Source organism: Onychomys torridus, chromosome 3 (assembly GCF_903995425.1).
Source record: "Onychomys torridus chromosome 3, mOncTor1.1, whole genome shotgun sequence".
NCBI classification, from domain to species: Eukaryota; Metazoa; Chordata; class Mammalia; order Rodentia; family Cricetidae; genus Onychomys; species Onychomys torridus.
In genome coordinates, this window is record NC_050445.1 from 161,258,481 (window position 1) to 161,274,994 (window position 16,514).

The 16,514-nt window shown below is 45.8% G+C and overlaps 1 protein-coding gene across 1 annotated transcript; it reads right to left on the minus strand.

Moving 5' to 3' along the window:
* Positions 1 to 856: 856 nt before the first annotated feature.
* LOC118580347 (regucalcin-like) lies at positions 857 to 2,604 on the minus strand (the record flags this gene model as incomplete). The annotated part of the gene is made up of 5 exons (XM_036182000.1): positions 857 to 1,283; positions 1,449 to 1,840; positions 1,873 to 2,086; positions 2,173 to 2,361; positions 2,559 to 2,604. Coding segments are annotated over 5 exons (1,122 nt in total), but the record flags the coding sequence as incomplete, so codon positions are not given.
* Positions 2,605 to 16,514: the final 13,910 nt, after the last annotated feature.

Sequence of the window (16,514 nt, forward strand, 5' to 3'; positions counted from 1 at the left end):
GGGGGGACACGGGGGAGAGGTGGACGGGGGGGGACACAGGGGGAGGGGGACACGGGGGAAACTGGGGGAACACGGGGGAGAGGGACACGGGGGAGACTGGGGGGAACACGGGGGAGGGGGACATGGGGAGGGGGACACGGTGGGGAGGGGACACGTGGGGGAGACGACAGGGGGACAACAGTGTCGCAACTGTGTTTGGAGTGTTTGATCTGCACTTGGGCCCGGGCCACCTCCCCAGAGCTGACGACCCCGTGACCCCGGTAACCACGTGAGTCACCCCTTGTAATCACCTTCATGGTATCAGATGCACAATTTGACTGAAAACCCGAAAAGGCTGAAGAGCTGTGAGTGCTTGTCTCAGTCTGAAAACTAAGAAGGTTGAAGAGCGGCGCATTGTTGGTCTAAGACCTCGTGAGTAGTTAGGTGTGTACTGTGTATGAGTGCTGTGCTGAGTACCTGCTGAACCCGCTGAACAGGATGGCCCCGCTCATCTGTTTCCTGTGTGTGAGTGCTTGTCTAAGTCCTTGCTGTGTACTGTATATACTTAGCACAAGTGCTGTGCTGAGTACTTGGACCCTGGGTACTGTGTACTCAGCATGAGTGCTGTGCTGCAGAACAGGATGGACTCAGTTTCTATTCCAGTCTGTGCATTGCTTGTCTAAGTCCTCCTGAGTACTTGGCTGTGTACAGTGCTGTGCTGAGTCCTCAGACCCCAGGTTCTGTGTACTATGTACTTAGCATCAGGACTCGGCTCAGTCCTCTCCGTGGTCTGCAGTGACCCCATGACCCTTGACCCCACAGACACGGACACTCGTGGAAACACATGTCACAGCAGGATTTATGATGGGGGGTCATGGGGGACATGGGAGTCACGGGGGTTCGCAGGGGTCACGGGGGTCACGGGGGCCACCTGGACAGGACTTGGCCTCAGCCTATGAAGGGGAAACACGCGCATCCGTGAACGCCCAGGCCGGAGACTTGGGGGAGGGGCAGGGCCTGACGTCATGAGGGAGATTCCCACAGCTTGTGACCCACCCCCCACGGCCGTGGGACATGCTGGGACACAGCCCCTCTCCCACGGCCCCTACTTTGGACACGTGACCCCACACACTCCCACCTTGAACACGTGACCTGCCTGCGGGGGGGCCCCCCCCCCCCCCGCAGCTGCTCCGCGCTCAGCCCGTCCGCCGCTGACGTCACAAAGAGATCCGCGTAGTCAGCGCCACCGAAGCAGCAGGAAGTGACTCGGGACACGGGGAATTCCAGGGTTCCCACGCGTGACCCTGGGGGGGTCAGCAGGAAGTGACGCGGGACACGGGGAATTCCAAAGTTCCCACGCACTACACTGCACGCCCTGACGTCACGTACTGTAACCCCTGCAGCACGCCATGACCTCACACCGTGACCCCGCCGCGACACCTCGACCCACACTCCCTGACTTCACGCACCCGTGTGCGGATCCACGCGGATCACGCGACCCCCATCGATGCACGCCACCCACAGCGACCCTGCGCTGTCCACGCACAGCCCGTCGGGCATCGCCCCGCCCCGTGGCAGCTGGAGCAGGAGCTGGCGGTTCTCTGAGGACATGAGACACGGACACGTGTGGGCGCTGGGGGGGGCACGTGACACATGGGGACAGAAGTGACACGGGACATGGGGACATGTGAGGACATGGGACACACTGGGGGGGAGTATCACGGGACACTGACGTGCGGGAAAATGGACACGCATGGACGGTCCGGGAGGGAGAAGTGAGGAGAGGGGCTCTAGGGGACACTGGGGAGAAGGGACATGGGGACAAGAGTCGACCCTGTACCCCCTCCCCGTGGGTCCCGTGTCCTCATGTCACCCACGTGTTCCCACGCTCACCGATGGTCCGCCTGCACGTCATAGTCATACACATACACGGCGTAGTCCAGGCTGTCCACGTGGTAGAACATGCGCTGGTCAGGTGACCAGTCCAGCCCGTTGGAGATGCCCAGCCGGTCAGCGAGCTTCCGCACCGCGTGATCCCCATGGAGCGAGTAGAGGGCGCCCTGCGCAGGTTCCCACACCCCTGGGGCCAGGGGCTCCGGCATGGTGCCTGCGGGGTCAGAGGGCGGGGTCAGGGGTCAAGGTCACACGGATAAAACATGGTCACATGGAGAGGTCATGGTGACCCCATGTCACCTATCATGAAGCGCCCAGCGGGGTCCACCTTGCCGTCATTGACCCGGATGCCAGGCGTCTGTCCGTCCAGCTGTGCCACGCACTGCACGTCCTGCGAGTCCCAGTCGAGCAGCCCCACGCGGGTGCCCGCGGCCACCACGTAGCTGCCCGGGTCCTTGTCGCGCAGGGCCACGCAGCCCACAGGGTCTCCTGGAGGGGGACAAGGGGGGCGTTACTGGGGTGACCGGCTCTGCCCCCCACGTAGCCGTCCTGGTCAGGGAACGCCTCGCAGCCCACGGGGTCTCCTGGGGGAACGTGCCCGCTCCCCCAGGCTCAGGACCCCCCACGGTCTCCCCCCAACTCTCCCCTCCCCGCCCCACAACCGTCCCCTGCTCAACCAGCCGCACCGTCTGCACCTGCTCGCTGTGCCGGCCCCAGCGGCACACCGTCTGCTCAAGGATGTCCACGTAGACTAGCTGCCCTGTGGCCTCCTCCCACACAGGACACTCGCCCATCCGGTGCCTCTCAGTGACTATGGCCTGGATGTGGGGCCTGGGTGACGCCATGCTGCAGGGAGTGGGAGGGGGCGGTGACATCTGCGGGGAGAGAGTCAGCACCCGGACCAGGGACAGCCTGGGGCTCGCCTCCCACCCCAAGTCAGCACCAGGACTGCCTGGGGTTCGCACTGCTGATCTGAGTAATCACGGGACCCGGGACAGCCTGGGGCTCGCTTCCCACGCCAAGTCAGCACCTGGAACCCGGGACAGCCTGCCGCCCCCCTCCCCCGCACTCCTTCCCTGAGTCAGCACCGGGACTTGGGACAGTCTGAGGCTGGAACCCCCCACCTCCCCAGCTACCTGTGGCTCCCTGCTGGGACTCTGGTGGCCTCTCAGTTCACAGATGTCACCAGGTGAGAATCTTCAGGGGCCCCAGGCTGGGTGGCGACCGCCACTCCCTGCCTCCCCACCCTCCCTGTGTCCTCTGCCTAGGCCTGTGCTGGAGGGCGGTGCTGTTCCTCTGGGGACTGCACCCCAGGGAGCGGCTTGGCAGCCTCAGCCAGGGCGACAGGAGGCCCTCCTGGATAGGGGCCCCTGGTGGTACAACAGGAGGCTGCTGTACACAGCAGGAGATGCCTGTGTGCAACAGAACCTTGTATACAGCAGGAGACCACTGTATGCAGCAGGAGACCCTGTATACAGCAGGAGACCCCTGTGTGCAGCAGGAGGAGAACCTGCATACAGCAGGAGATACCTGTGTGCAGCAGGAGACACTTGGGTGTCTGTACCCTCTGCAGGTTCCCTGTCCATGTGAAGGTGTCCTGTGTCCTCTGTAGATGTCCCCTTGCCCTCAGCAGGTGGCCCTGCCTCTTAGAATGTGTCCTTTGCCCTCAGCAGATGCCCTTATCCCTCTTCTGGTGTCTTCTGTCTTTATGTATGTGTCCCCATGAACTCAGTGAGTGGTTCTAGTCCTGAATAAGTGTCCCTGCTCCTTAAATGTGTCCTGTGCCCTCACCAGGTGCCTGTGCCTCTCACCAGGTGTCCTCTGCCCTCAAACTTTATTCCTTCCCCTCACCACGTGGCTCTGGTCTTCTGCAGGTGGCCCTGACATGTAATAGTCATTCTCTGCCTTTTACAGGTGGCCCTGTACCTCAGCACATGGCCAGGCCCCTTAAAGATATTCTGTGTCCTCAGCATGTGGCCCGGCCACTCAGCAGGTGATCCTGCCCCTCTGGAAGTATCCTCTGTAGGCGTCCTTTGCCTTCAGCAGTTGTCCCAGGCCCTCTGTATGTCTTGTGTCCACTGTAGGTGTCCCCACACCCTCATAAGGTGGCACTGGTCGTCACCAGGTGGCCCTGGTTCTCAGCAGGTGGCCCTGGTCCTCAGCACAGGGACCTGGTCTTCAGCTGGTGGCCCTGCTTCTCAGTAGGTGTCCTGTGCCTTCCCAGGTGACCCTGCCCCTCTCTAGGTGTCCTCAGCAAGTGTTTCTTTTCCTTACCACATGTTCTGGGCCCTCAACAGGTGTCCAAATCTGTCAGTAAGTGGCTCTGGCCCTTGGCAGGTGTCCCCATGCCCTCTGCAGCTGTCCAGTGTCCTTAGCAGGTGACCCTGCCCTTCTGCAGGTGTTCTGTGTCTTCATGATGTGACCCTGCCCCTCAGCAGATGACCCTGCACCTCTGGAGGTATCCTGTGTCCTCTGTAGGTGTCCTGTGCTTCTATAGGTGACTCTGCCCCTCAGCAGGTGGGCCTGCCTTTCTGCAGGTGTCCTTTGTAACAAAAACTGCTAAATGGTCTTATAATAAAAACCCTGGAGCCTGGTATTGGAGTGAAAGCTGAAAGATCAGAGAGACAAAGGAACAAGCCACCTCTTACCTCTAGGACCCCTCAGCCTGAACAGCTTTCCTCAGCCCAAAGGCCTTGCTTGCATACCTGTCTCCACCCACCTATATCATTTCTTGTCTCAACTTTCCTAGTGCCAGGATTAACAGTGTGAGCCACCACAGCCTGGCTCTGTTTCTCTCCTAGACTGAGTCAATCTCATATAGTCCAGGGTGGCTTTGAGCTCACAGAGATCCTGATTAAAGAAAGGTGTGTGCCACTATTGCCTGGCTTCTATGTTTCACCACAGTCCTTTGCTGTCAGCAGGTGTCTTATGGGGTCAGAAGATATCTCCATTTCATTGGCAGATGTTCCCCTTCCCTTCTCAGGTGGCCCTGGTCCTCAACAGGTGGCCCTGACTCTTAGCTGGTGTCCTGTGACTTTAGCAGGTATCCCAGAACCTCTGCATGTGTCCTGTGTCCTTTGTAGATGTCCCCATGCCCTCAGCAGGTGGCCCTGGTCCTTAGCCACCTGCTTAGAATATGTCCTTTGCCCTCAGCAGATGTCTTTACTCCTCTTCTGGTAACTTCTGTCTTTATGTATGTGTCCCCATGACCTCAGTGGGTATTGCTGGTCCTGAATAAGTGTTCCTGCTCCTTAAATGTGTCCTGTGATCTCAGCAGGTGGCCGTGCCCCTCACCAGGTGCCCTGTGACCTTAGCAGGTGGCCATGCCCCTCAACAAGTGTCTTGTGCCCTTAAGTGGTATCCCTGCCCTTCACCACTTGACTCTGATCTTCTGCAGGTGGTCCTGACATTTAATAGGCATCCTCTGCCCTTAATAGGTGGCCCTGTTCCTCAGTAGGTGACCAGGCCCCTTAAAGATATCCTGTGCCCTCAGCATGTGGCCCTGCCACTCAGTTGTCCTGTGTCCTCTGTAGGTGTCCTCTGCACTCAGCAGGTGGCTCTGATTCCTCAGCAGTGGTCCTGACACTCAGCAGGTGTCCTGTGCCTTCATCAGTTGCCCCTGTCCCTCTGCAGCTATCTTGTGTCCTCTGTAGGTGTTCTGTGCACTCAGCAGGTGGCTCTGTGTCCACAGCAGTGGCCCAGACATTCTGCAGGTGTCTTGTGTCCTCAACATATGACTCTGCCATTCTGAAGGTGTCCTATGTGGTCAGCAGGTGTGTTGTGTGGTCAGAAGATGTCCCCAAGCCATTGGCAAATGTTCCCATTCCTTCAGCAGGTGACCCTGCCAATCTGCATGTGCTCCAGAAGAGAAATTGACATCACTGGTGACTTGTTGCTGTTATAGCAGTGGTGGCCACTGCTGCTGCTGTTTCTGGGATTGCTATTTCTTAATTGGTTACTACAGCTAGCACAATGGAGACCCTGGCAGCAAAAGTGGCTACCACAGTTAATTACTCTTTCATTCTATTGGGCATGATAAATTTAATTCAGCAGTTATATATATTTCAATTGGCTGTTAAAGTTATAAAATTTATAAAACTCAAGTTCTACTTGCTTTTGGGATACCACCTTATGAGGACTCCAGTTTGCAGTAAGGCTTGTTAAGGAAGGGAATGGCTCAGTTGCCTTTAGCCTACTGGCTTATGGGTGGGTTAGGACTTTTGTTGGTCTTTTCTGTGTCGCACAGATTGTAAGCCCAGCGCCACTTTGAGATCTTTGGCAGCAGTTAACTCTACAGTTCACATGGTTGAGCCTGTATGATAATGAGTATTCAGAGATGGGGAATGCCTAGGGGACAGTTGCCAACCTAAAACAGAGCACTTGTGTGGCCTGGGCAGGTGCTCCATGATGGGTAAGGCAACCTGCTGACATCCCACGCAACCTAAGTCAGAAGCTCCTTTTTTAGTAAAAAGGGGGGACCTGTAGGGCCCTGGCCCCCCAATTTGGGTAGCTGTTGCCTGTTTGCCAACCTTGACCAGATGTCTTCCCTATGCTGATTCCCTGCAGGTTTCTTTCTTACTGAATGCTCACCAGAAGTTCTTTTGTTCCTTATCCTTCTTTTGGTGTAAACAGCTTAGATGCAAGAATGTAGAACATTGGTAGCAAATTTCTGCCCTCCCTGGTTCCTCCATTGTGCTGTAAGCCTGTATTTAAGGTTTCCTCCCTCTTTCAGCCCCATGGTGAATGGGTGGTGGTAGCGTCAGCATTACCGCAACATTTTAGTATCTATAGATATAGTCTTTGCTTGGGTAGAGGCCTTTCCTACAAGATATGAGACTTCTCAGATGGTTGACAATAACTAAGGGCAGCAGCCACAGTACTGATGCCTTTTCCTTGATGTTTTCTCTATTTTTGTTCTCTGTCCTTTGTATTTGTGAGGATTATGGCATTGATACATTTATCTTTTAGTTCAAACATTATGTCTGACATATAGCATAAGCTGCAAAGCAATCTATTTTTAGGGTTACTTTCTTGATTTTTAGTTAAGACCTTGTGGTACAAGATGAACATGCAGAGGCATTTCTTCAATCATTTTGTAATTTATATATATATATATATATATATATATATATATATATATATATATATATATATATATATATATATATTTCTGTATGACTTTGAGGTAAGAATGACCTGAAATGTCTTTGTTTTTACATTGTAACCATATTCAGAATTGGATTTGTTAACTGAACATGCTTAGGAAAAGGCAGAACTCTATATGAATATGTTCAGATTCCCTGAGTGCAAATTCTATGCTTTCCTTGCTTAGAAAAAGCATTTCTTTAGAAATGACTCCTGTGTTCTCCTTGCCTCCTGTAGGTAGGAAATCTTTCTCAGGTCTTCTCTCTTGGATGTTGTGGTGGCTGTTCTTGGTAACTTAACAGACTACCATTGGAATTAACTAATACCCAAAGAGTTGTGTACCCCTATGAGGGATTTTTCTTAAAGTTTTGAAATGGGGAGACCCTGATTAATCTATGTCTTTTGAGGTAATGAGATCCACCTTTATTCTGGGTCAGACCTTCTGGTTGTAGTCTACATATATAAAAGATGTTGAAGAAAGAAGCTCTCTTTTTGCCTGATTGCCCTGACTGTGGCTAGAAAGATCATTCCTTTACTCTCTTTACAGTCTAGTTCTTATGATTTCTGGTAATACACTGAAGATCAACTGAAACATCCAGCCTGATGGATTGAATAATTACTGAATTCTTCAGCTTTCTAGTCATAGACAGCCAATGTTGGACTACCTGGACCACACCTGTGAAACATTTTAATAAATCCACTTTATACACACATAGAGAATTTATTCTATCAGTTCAAGCAGAGAACCTTGACTAAAACTGCTGTGTTGTTTTTTTTTTAACCTCACCACTGACGAAGATGTGTTAGCTAACAATAGTGCTTACAAAGGCATTTTTCCTTGCTCCAGTTCTCTCTAAGTAGTCAACTTATTGTGATGAACACATTTTTTTTTTTTTTTGGTTTTTCGAGACAGGGTTTCTCTGTAGCTTTGGAGCCTGTCCTGGACTAGCTCTGTAGACCAGGCTGGCCTCGAACTCACAGAGATCCACCTGCCTCTGCCTCCCAAGTGCTGGGATTATTAGGCGTGCACCACCACCACCCGGCCACACTTCTTATTATTGTTAAATTGTCAAAAGATTAAAATGAATTTTAGAAGAAAACTCCTAAAGCAATAGAGCCATCATCTAGCCTTCTGGCATGAGAAAGACCTATTATCTTATTTGTGACCTGGTTTCTGCTTTTCTCTCCTGGTTATCTGAAGTCCCTGTGATAACCAGGTAAAAAGTACCTTCAGTTCACCTGTCCTCAGTGTGAAGCCACAGAACAAACACCTCCTTTTTTGTTCTAAAACATCTCTTAATTGTTAATATTCTGGGCCCTCTTCCACCTGAGGGAGAGGAGAATCACTCCTCTTCACATTGTGTAATAAACTGTGCAAGCTAGCTACACTGTGTCCAGGAGGAAGAAGTTTCTATGGGAGTGCGGGAAGAGGGTCAGCTATTAGAGCCAGGGGCAAGTGCTATTGAAATGCAAATCTCTGCAGATCTGGAAAAGGTCAGAGTCTAGGGTGGAAAGCAGAGCCAGGAACCACTGTGCTGTGCTCTTTAACTGTAGAGAGCTGCTGATAGCAGTAGCTGATGCTGTTCTGAGGACCAGCAGAGTGTCCCTAGCTAATGAGGGACTCTGTGAATGCTTAGCAATCAGGAGCACCAGTGGGAGGGAGTTGAAGATTCTTTCCAAGATTCTCCTCTGGTTTTGCTGGAGGGAGCTGTGAGTGTGGGAGCCACTGACCCCAAATGAAGAGGAGCAAGTCTGCTGAGCTGTCAGAGCTGCTGGGACTTAGATGGACCATGAACCAGACTGTGTTTCTGTTGGTCCATGTGTGACTTGGACAGTGGCCTTTTCCTTTGAGCCTAATTGTGTGTGGATTCCCCAGGGAGAAAGTGACTGCTGCCCTGGCTATGGAAGGCAATGTACTGGAGGCCACAGGAATATACAGCAGGAGACAACTAGTTTTAGACAGGTCAACCTACCAGATGAAAAATTCTCTGATGGGGAGTCCCACTTGGCAAAGCCATGGGGTCACTGACTGTAAATGCCTGGTTGCTTCTGTCTGTAATTTTTCTCATGTGCAACTACATTTCTTCCCTAAAAGCAACTATGGGTGTTTCCCCACTGCTTGTGCATTTATCTTATGAAAATATTCCATCTATTGGGCACATATATAGCTGTGTATAGTCAGGAAGATGATTTCTGCTTAAGCTGTATAATTTTGATGAATAGAAATAATACTAGGACAGTTTTCATAACTGACATAGCAAAGTAACAGTATTCTCAGTCACAAAGACAGCTTTTCACACGTTTAGTGAAGACCTCAAAACAAATTCAAAACAGACTAGCTGCCCCTGCAGAGAATATACAAGGTAAAGTTCCAAGTGTCTGTTAAACTAAGGTCAGGCATGAAGCAACTTTGGTAGACATAACCCCCTACAGCAATTGTCTGTCTGCACATACTCCTTACTACACAAGTTTCAACCAACTAACCCTTTATTGTATAAGTCCTGAATTTAAATATCATTCTCTGTCTGGGAATGCTCACCATGCAGAGCTACATGCTTCCTTTACTCACCATGCCTGGTCAGCATGACCTCCCTAGCCTGAGAGAAATTGTATGACTTAATATGTGTTATGAGAATGGGTAAGACCCTGAAAATATAACATATAATTGTCTAGAGTTTGACAGTTGAAGTGTGTGTATGCTGAGAGTGAGATGCAGCTGAGTGAGTAGAGAGATATAGAAGATGTAGCTGTATAGAAGAGAGATGTGTATGTAGGAGAGATGTATGTGAAGGAAGAGATGTGACTGCATGGTGGGAGAGCTGTATAGATGAGATGTATAGCTATGTAGAAGAAGTATATTGCTGTGTGGAGAATGTAACTTTGTGGAAGAGATGTAGAGATGTGTGAAGAAAAAGTGTTAAGAATGTGTGGAGGATGTAACTGTGTGGAAAGTTATGCAGCTGTGTGGAGACAGATTTTTCAGTGAGAAGATTTTTTTCAAAATGAAGTAAAAGAAAAAGATACCATCAGAAAGTATGTATTTCTTTAGTTTCCTATCCCCTAGAAAAGTTTAGTTCTTGCCACATTTGTGGATTTTTTTCATACCCTGGTGCTTCCTGGAGGATGGTCCCCCACAGGCAGCGGCAGCTATGATGTGTGTAATATCACTGCCTAGTGTACAGTGATCAGCAGGAGATCACTTCCATTTGCAGAGAGAGCTTTATAGCATAGAGCCTTCCTGGAAGAAATATTAGAAGCTGGAGGGTCAGAAACATAATACTTTAAGGTCACTTTCAGTTAATTTTGTGCAAGTTGTGAAGCCTGTGTTTATTTAATTTGTATATACATGGAATCATAGTGAGCTGGGTAACGTTGATTAGATCACACCTTTCCTGGCTGAGTTTCCTTTGGTCTTTTGATTAAAAGTTGACTATATTTTTCTGCTTTTGTTTTGGCCTTTTCTTTCCATCTCCTTATTGTTTCACAAATATTATACACATTCTTCATTGTTGTAGCTTTGTGGTAAGTACAGAAGCATCATTGTGTCAATGTGTGTACTATTTTTTCATAACCCTCTTGAGCCTTGAGTGTTTCCACTTTGCATTTAGCTTTGGAACAGCTTTCCTTCAAGAAATTTTTGGATTCAATTCATGCTGTAAATTTACCACACACTGCATCTTAATATTGATGCATTATGTTCCCAAGAATCATTTATTTACTTGCTTATTTATTTAGGTTTTATTGTTGTTATTATTGTTAATCTGTGAAAGACTTAGTTTATTGGATAAAAAGTATTATGGGGATTGGCAGGTGGTTCAGCTAATGTTCTTCTTGGGCATGACCTGAGTTCATATCCCAGCACCCAAGTTTGGAGGCTTATATCTACCTGCTAATCCAGGAGATTTGATACCCTCTTCTTCTGGTCTTTCACCTGCACACACATGGAAAACATTCTTACACACAAACATATACACAAAAATGGGGATAAAGTTGTTTTCAAAAGTTTTGTGACTTATAAAACAATTAGAGCAAAACAAGTTGCTTTAGATGTATAATACAAACCATACAATGATTCCTTAAAAATCTGTTATCCTATATTTGGTTTGGAAAAGTTTTTACTTCTTCACTCTGATTCAGACTTACTGAATCATCAGTCATAGGAAACAAAATGGCTTCTAAGTGATCCTAAGAGACATCCTTTCTTTATCATAGGAGAATGAGATCCTTTTAGTAGTCAAAAGTATTTTCTACAAAGTTAAAACAGCAGAAGGTTTCAAGTGAATCTCTTCAGTTTTGTTGGAACAACCTCCTCGCCCAACCTGTTTTCTGTTATTGGCAAAGGAGGGAGCCAAGGTGAACATGATATGTGCTGGTCAATAATTTCTGGAGTTTGATTTTGATTAGAATTTAGTAGTTCTCACTTGGGAACTTTGTGTGGAGACAAAGTTTTAGTTTTCTCTTGATCTTGCCTCTCCTCATTTCTATGCATACCTATATTTTCTAGTTGTTGCTATCTTTGTGTTTGGGTTTTTACTGCTTAAATGATTGATATGGTTAATGCATTGGTTTTGAGTTTTTAAAACCTTCTCATATATTGTTGTCTCTTTGTCTCAATTAGCTTCAGCTGTCAACATGATGTAACCTGTAGTACTCTGAGGGAACACCTATTGAGGGCATTCCCAGATCAAAATTACTAGTTACTGTGTCTGTGAAAAATTGTGTTGACTGATGATTAATGTGGGAAAGCTCTTCCACTGAGGTTGCAATATCCTAAGCAAATGGACCTGGACTGGATAAGAGAGCTAGAGGAGCACAAGACTGTGACCAGGCAAGAGAGAAAGCCAATAAAACAAAGTTTCCCCATGGATTTTACCTTCAATTGCTAGCTTGAGTTTCTTTCTATCCTAGTCAATGATGGGTTGTGATCTGGCAGAATCAGCCAGATAAACCTGTTCATTACCTGAGGTGCTTTTGGTTAGAGGACTTAATCATAGAAAGAAACAAACCTATTAGAACAGAACATGGTACACCAAAAGGGATTGTATTGCCACAAAGGACCTAGGAATGATGACTTTTGGAGGAATGTTGGAGATATCCAGATTTAGATGGCAAAAGATGTAGAAAGCTGCACACAGAGCTTAATCAGCTATTCCTGTAGGGCTTGGAGTGAAGGAGTGTTGAGAGTAATGTAGATAGTGGAGGTCGAGGTCACAGGATTTCAGTGGGAAATAGACTCCATGACAAATTTAGCTAGAGGTCATTTGTATAATATTTTGTCACCCCCCTATTTTTACTTTCTCCATTCCCTGAGAAATTGGGTAAAGCAGAATTAAAAAGTAATGGGCTGATTTCTTAGACAAAGTATTGATTTTGTGGGATGGTTATTATTGATGACTCATTCAGGTCTACAGTGAAAAAGAAACAAGTGGGGCAGAAAGAAATGAAAAGTCAGTTTCATAGAGAAAAACTGAACTAGATGGTTTCAGATGGCAGTCCAGTGGTGAAACAGAGGCAAGAATTTTCAGGGAGTTTAATCATTAAAGGGGAGGCTCTTGCTCTGTATTGGAAGCTGAGAAAGATTCCCCAAGGGTAAGACTCCATCCAGCAGAGCCTTCAATTTATGGAAGGAGTAGGCAAAATGATTCCTCATCCCAGGAGGCTTCATATAGAGCCTGCTAAAAGTCTGGTCCACATGTGGCAGGATTGATCACAACTTGGAAGGCTGATTCAGGGGGATCATGCATGATGTACTGGTCCTGGAAACAAGAAAGATGCAAAATTTAAAGTCATGGCATCTTCCTCTGTAATTTCAGTTCAGCACTGTTGCACCCACCTATGTTTGGCAAAGTCAGAGCCCCAGTGAGGAGACTAAGAGTTCATTGTAAGAAGCTGCAAAGATAAATCCTAAGTTGCATTTTGAGACCTTAAGATTGAGATACCTAAGCTACATGAAATCTGCTACAGAGAGATGCATATGATGAGTGGACATAACCCAAGAGAAAGATGTATGAAAAGTTGCAGGGATAGGGCCATCTAAATGCTTTGAAACTGAAGCCCCATGTTTCCAACACAGGATCTGTTTGCTCTTCTTGATTTCAATCCTTGCTTTGGTCCAATCTTCCCTCACTATGTCCCCATTCCTTTCTTTTGGAATGTAAATTTGTATTCTGTGCCATTGTGTGTTGGAAAGATGTAACTTGTTTTCTGATTTTACAAGATGTCACAATCAAGCGATTGTCTTGAGTTTCAGAAAAGACTTTGGACATTTGAACTGTGTAGAGGTTGTTACAGACTATGAGATCATTAAAGTTAGGCTTAATGTGTTTTCATCATGGGATGACTCTGAACCTAGAGTGACCTGGATCAGAATGTACTTGTTTGGATGGAAAGCTTCCAGATGGGATGATGTATTTGAACACTTGTCTCTCCTTGGCAGTTTTCTTGTGGTGGTGCTTGGGGAACCTTTTGTAGGAGGAGCCTTTCTTGATGAAATTCCTCATTGAGAATAAGATAAACTTGTATATAGCCTCTACTCATTCTCTGTTTATTGTGTCTACTTTTTTGTTGTTGAAATGGATTAGCTAGCTTCCTTCTCATTCTGTTATGCCTTCTCCACCATTACAGAAGGTATCACTAAGTCACATAATATGCAGTTGAAGCAATTGCTATTCAGTTCTAAGACATTTTGTTAGCCTGTATTTTGTTTTCTAAATTTTGTTGTTTTATTTATTTTCTTTTTCTTTTTACAAGGTTTCTCTGTGTACTTTGGAGCCTGTCCAGGAACTCACTCTGTAGACCAGGCTGACCTTGAACTCACAGAGGTCTGCCTGCCTTTTCCTCCCAAGTGCTAGGATTAGAGGCGTGCTCCACCACCACCTGGCTATTTCCTTTTTTGAAGACAAGGTTTGTCTTCATAGCCCTGACTGCCCAGAAAGTACCTCTGTATACCAGGCTGGCCTCAAACTCAGAGGTCCAAATGATTCTGCTGGGATTGGGTCCAAATTCTGAGTGCTGGGATTGAAGGTGGGCCACACATGCTTGGCTGTTTTATTTTCTTTTTTTTTGGGGGGGGGTATTGTTTGTCTTTTGATATTATTGGCTGATAGACCTGGAATCTAGTTTCTTGTACATGTTAAGCATATGCTGTTGTGCTGAGCTTCACCATATCTTGAATTTTGAAATTTGACAAAGGGTATCATTCTCTTTCCTAGGATGGCAATATTATTGACATTAATACTGTCTGAGCCTTCTGAGTCATTGGATTGTAGGTGTGTGACATTCTTCCTACCTATTGTGTTTGTTTTTAATTCTTTTGAATGAATATGATTCATTTGCCTCTATGCATGGATATGCCCCACATGTGTGCCTAGTCTTCACAGTAGTTAGAAGATGGCCTCAGATCCCATGGACTTGGAGTAATGGACAATTGTGATCCCCCATGTAAGTACTAGCAATTGAATCCACCTATCTGCAAGACCAGCAATAGCTCTTAATGCTAATGTTTTCCTCTGTCAATTTGTTACTGTTTAAACACACATTGCCTTTATTGAGATCTTATTCATGTTACAGTTTAGGACATTTCAAGTTTCTAGAAGATGAATATAGAACTGAAGTAAATGCATAAGTCTTTGTAGGAACTTCAGTACAAAAAAATCTCTGATTTCTTTCTACCTTTTTTGTTTGTTTGATTGATTTTTGTGGAGGAGACAGGGTCCTATTAATACATAACTATGGCTGTCCTGGAGCTCACTACATAGACCAGGTTGGCATCCAGCTCAATTAAATTCACCTGCCTCTGCCTCCTGAGTGCTGGGATTAAAGTCATAAGCCAGTACATCTAGCTTACCCATCTCTTTTCTAGTTAGTAATTGTTTATACAACTTCTCTGATTTATTCTCAGTACCATTGATCTTCTTGCTTTTCTTTCTTTATGTTTGTTAATTGATGTTTCTCTTTCAAGGTTATATATATTCAAATGGCCAAGAAATGATACATGGGAACCTCCTATTCAGTTTACTTCTAAAATTACTTGGTGATTACATTAGAACTTCTATGTCATGGAATAAGTGTGGGTAGCACCAGAATTATACAAATATATTGTCGAAGAAGTATATACCTACATGCTGTTAGTATCACACTTTCTACTGTACACATGTATGGGATATTTTAGAATGCATTGACCTATAAAGGTATGCATGTTGACTTCACTCAGGAAGAGTGGGCTTTGTTTGGGCTTTCCCCAAAGAGTCTGTACAAAGATGTGATGCTGGAGACCTACAGGAACCTCATGCTATAGGTAAGACTGTGAATTTTCCCTTATAATTTAAAAGAGGGGGACAACTATTCCTTGGTTATTGATGCTCTTCTGTAACTTCAATTGAGAAAGAGGAAGAATGATGTGAATAAATCAAGAATGAATCTAAGGTTCACTGAAGATAGTAACTCAAATATCGCACAATGTCCAATATTAAATCATGCATTTTCTGGTTCTATATTTTTGGCTACAGTAGGAAGACCATAATATTGAAGAACATTGTCAAATTTCTAGAAGACTTGGAAGGTAATTTTCATGTGCACATGGATACAAATGTGCCTCTGAAGAAATTTTAATGTGTCCTGGAAAATTTAAAGAAAAGCAACAGTGTAAATAAGCACAGCTTAATGAATATTGACGATTATTAAATTCCCCCAAAATCGTGTACCTCAATGTCAGGTGGCTGATATATGTTTACAAGGCATTCCTCTAAGAAAGAAGACAAAAAAACAATGACTTAACAGATATCACCATTTGAACCACAGCTACATGAAAGCTTTGCTGTAGAACTGATAATCTGTTTAGTTTTATACCACTAAAATATTACCATAAGAATACATATTGAATATGTGATAAGTATATGTCCTAAACCTTCTAATAAGCAAATAGCCCATAGTAAAACTGGTGTTACTCATATACTTGTGACTTTGCTAATTTTAGTGAGAAGATCAGTTTATACTAGTCAGGAATGTTGTTGTGGAGAAACCTTAATCCCTATAACACAAGTCCATAAGGAACCAAAAGACAAATTGTGTTACTACAATATGAAAAACTATTATTTTTATTTTTCCTTTAATTGGTATGTCATATGTCATTCTAGATACAAGCCATGTGAGCATGGGGATATGGAAAGAAGCAATGTACCTCTCTCTCTCCCAGAACAATTAGGAGATATTTAGCAGTTCCACTTTGATTAGAATTGTTCAATATGATATAAATTTACAGTTATTTGGTTTTATGACTTCATTGAAAATATGTCAACAAATTCACACTACAGAAAAACCTATGAGAATAGGAATATATAAATTTTGTATAATACAAAATTCTGTTTGTCCTGGTTTACTTTTCAAATGTAGTATGACTCACAGTATAGGAAAATTTAAGAATGCAGTATTTGTGGTAAAGCTCTGAGTTCTTCCAGTTCTCTTCAAATTTGTGAAAAATCTCATATATGAAAAGATGC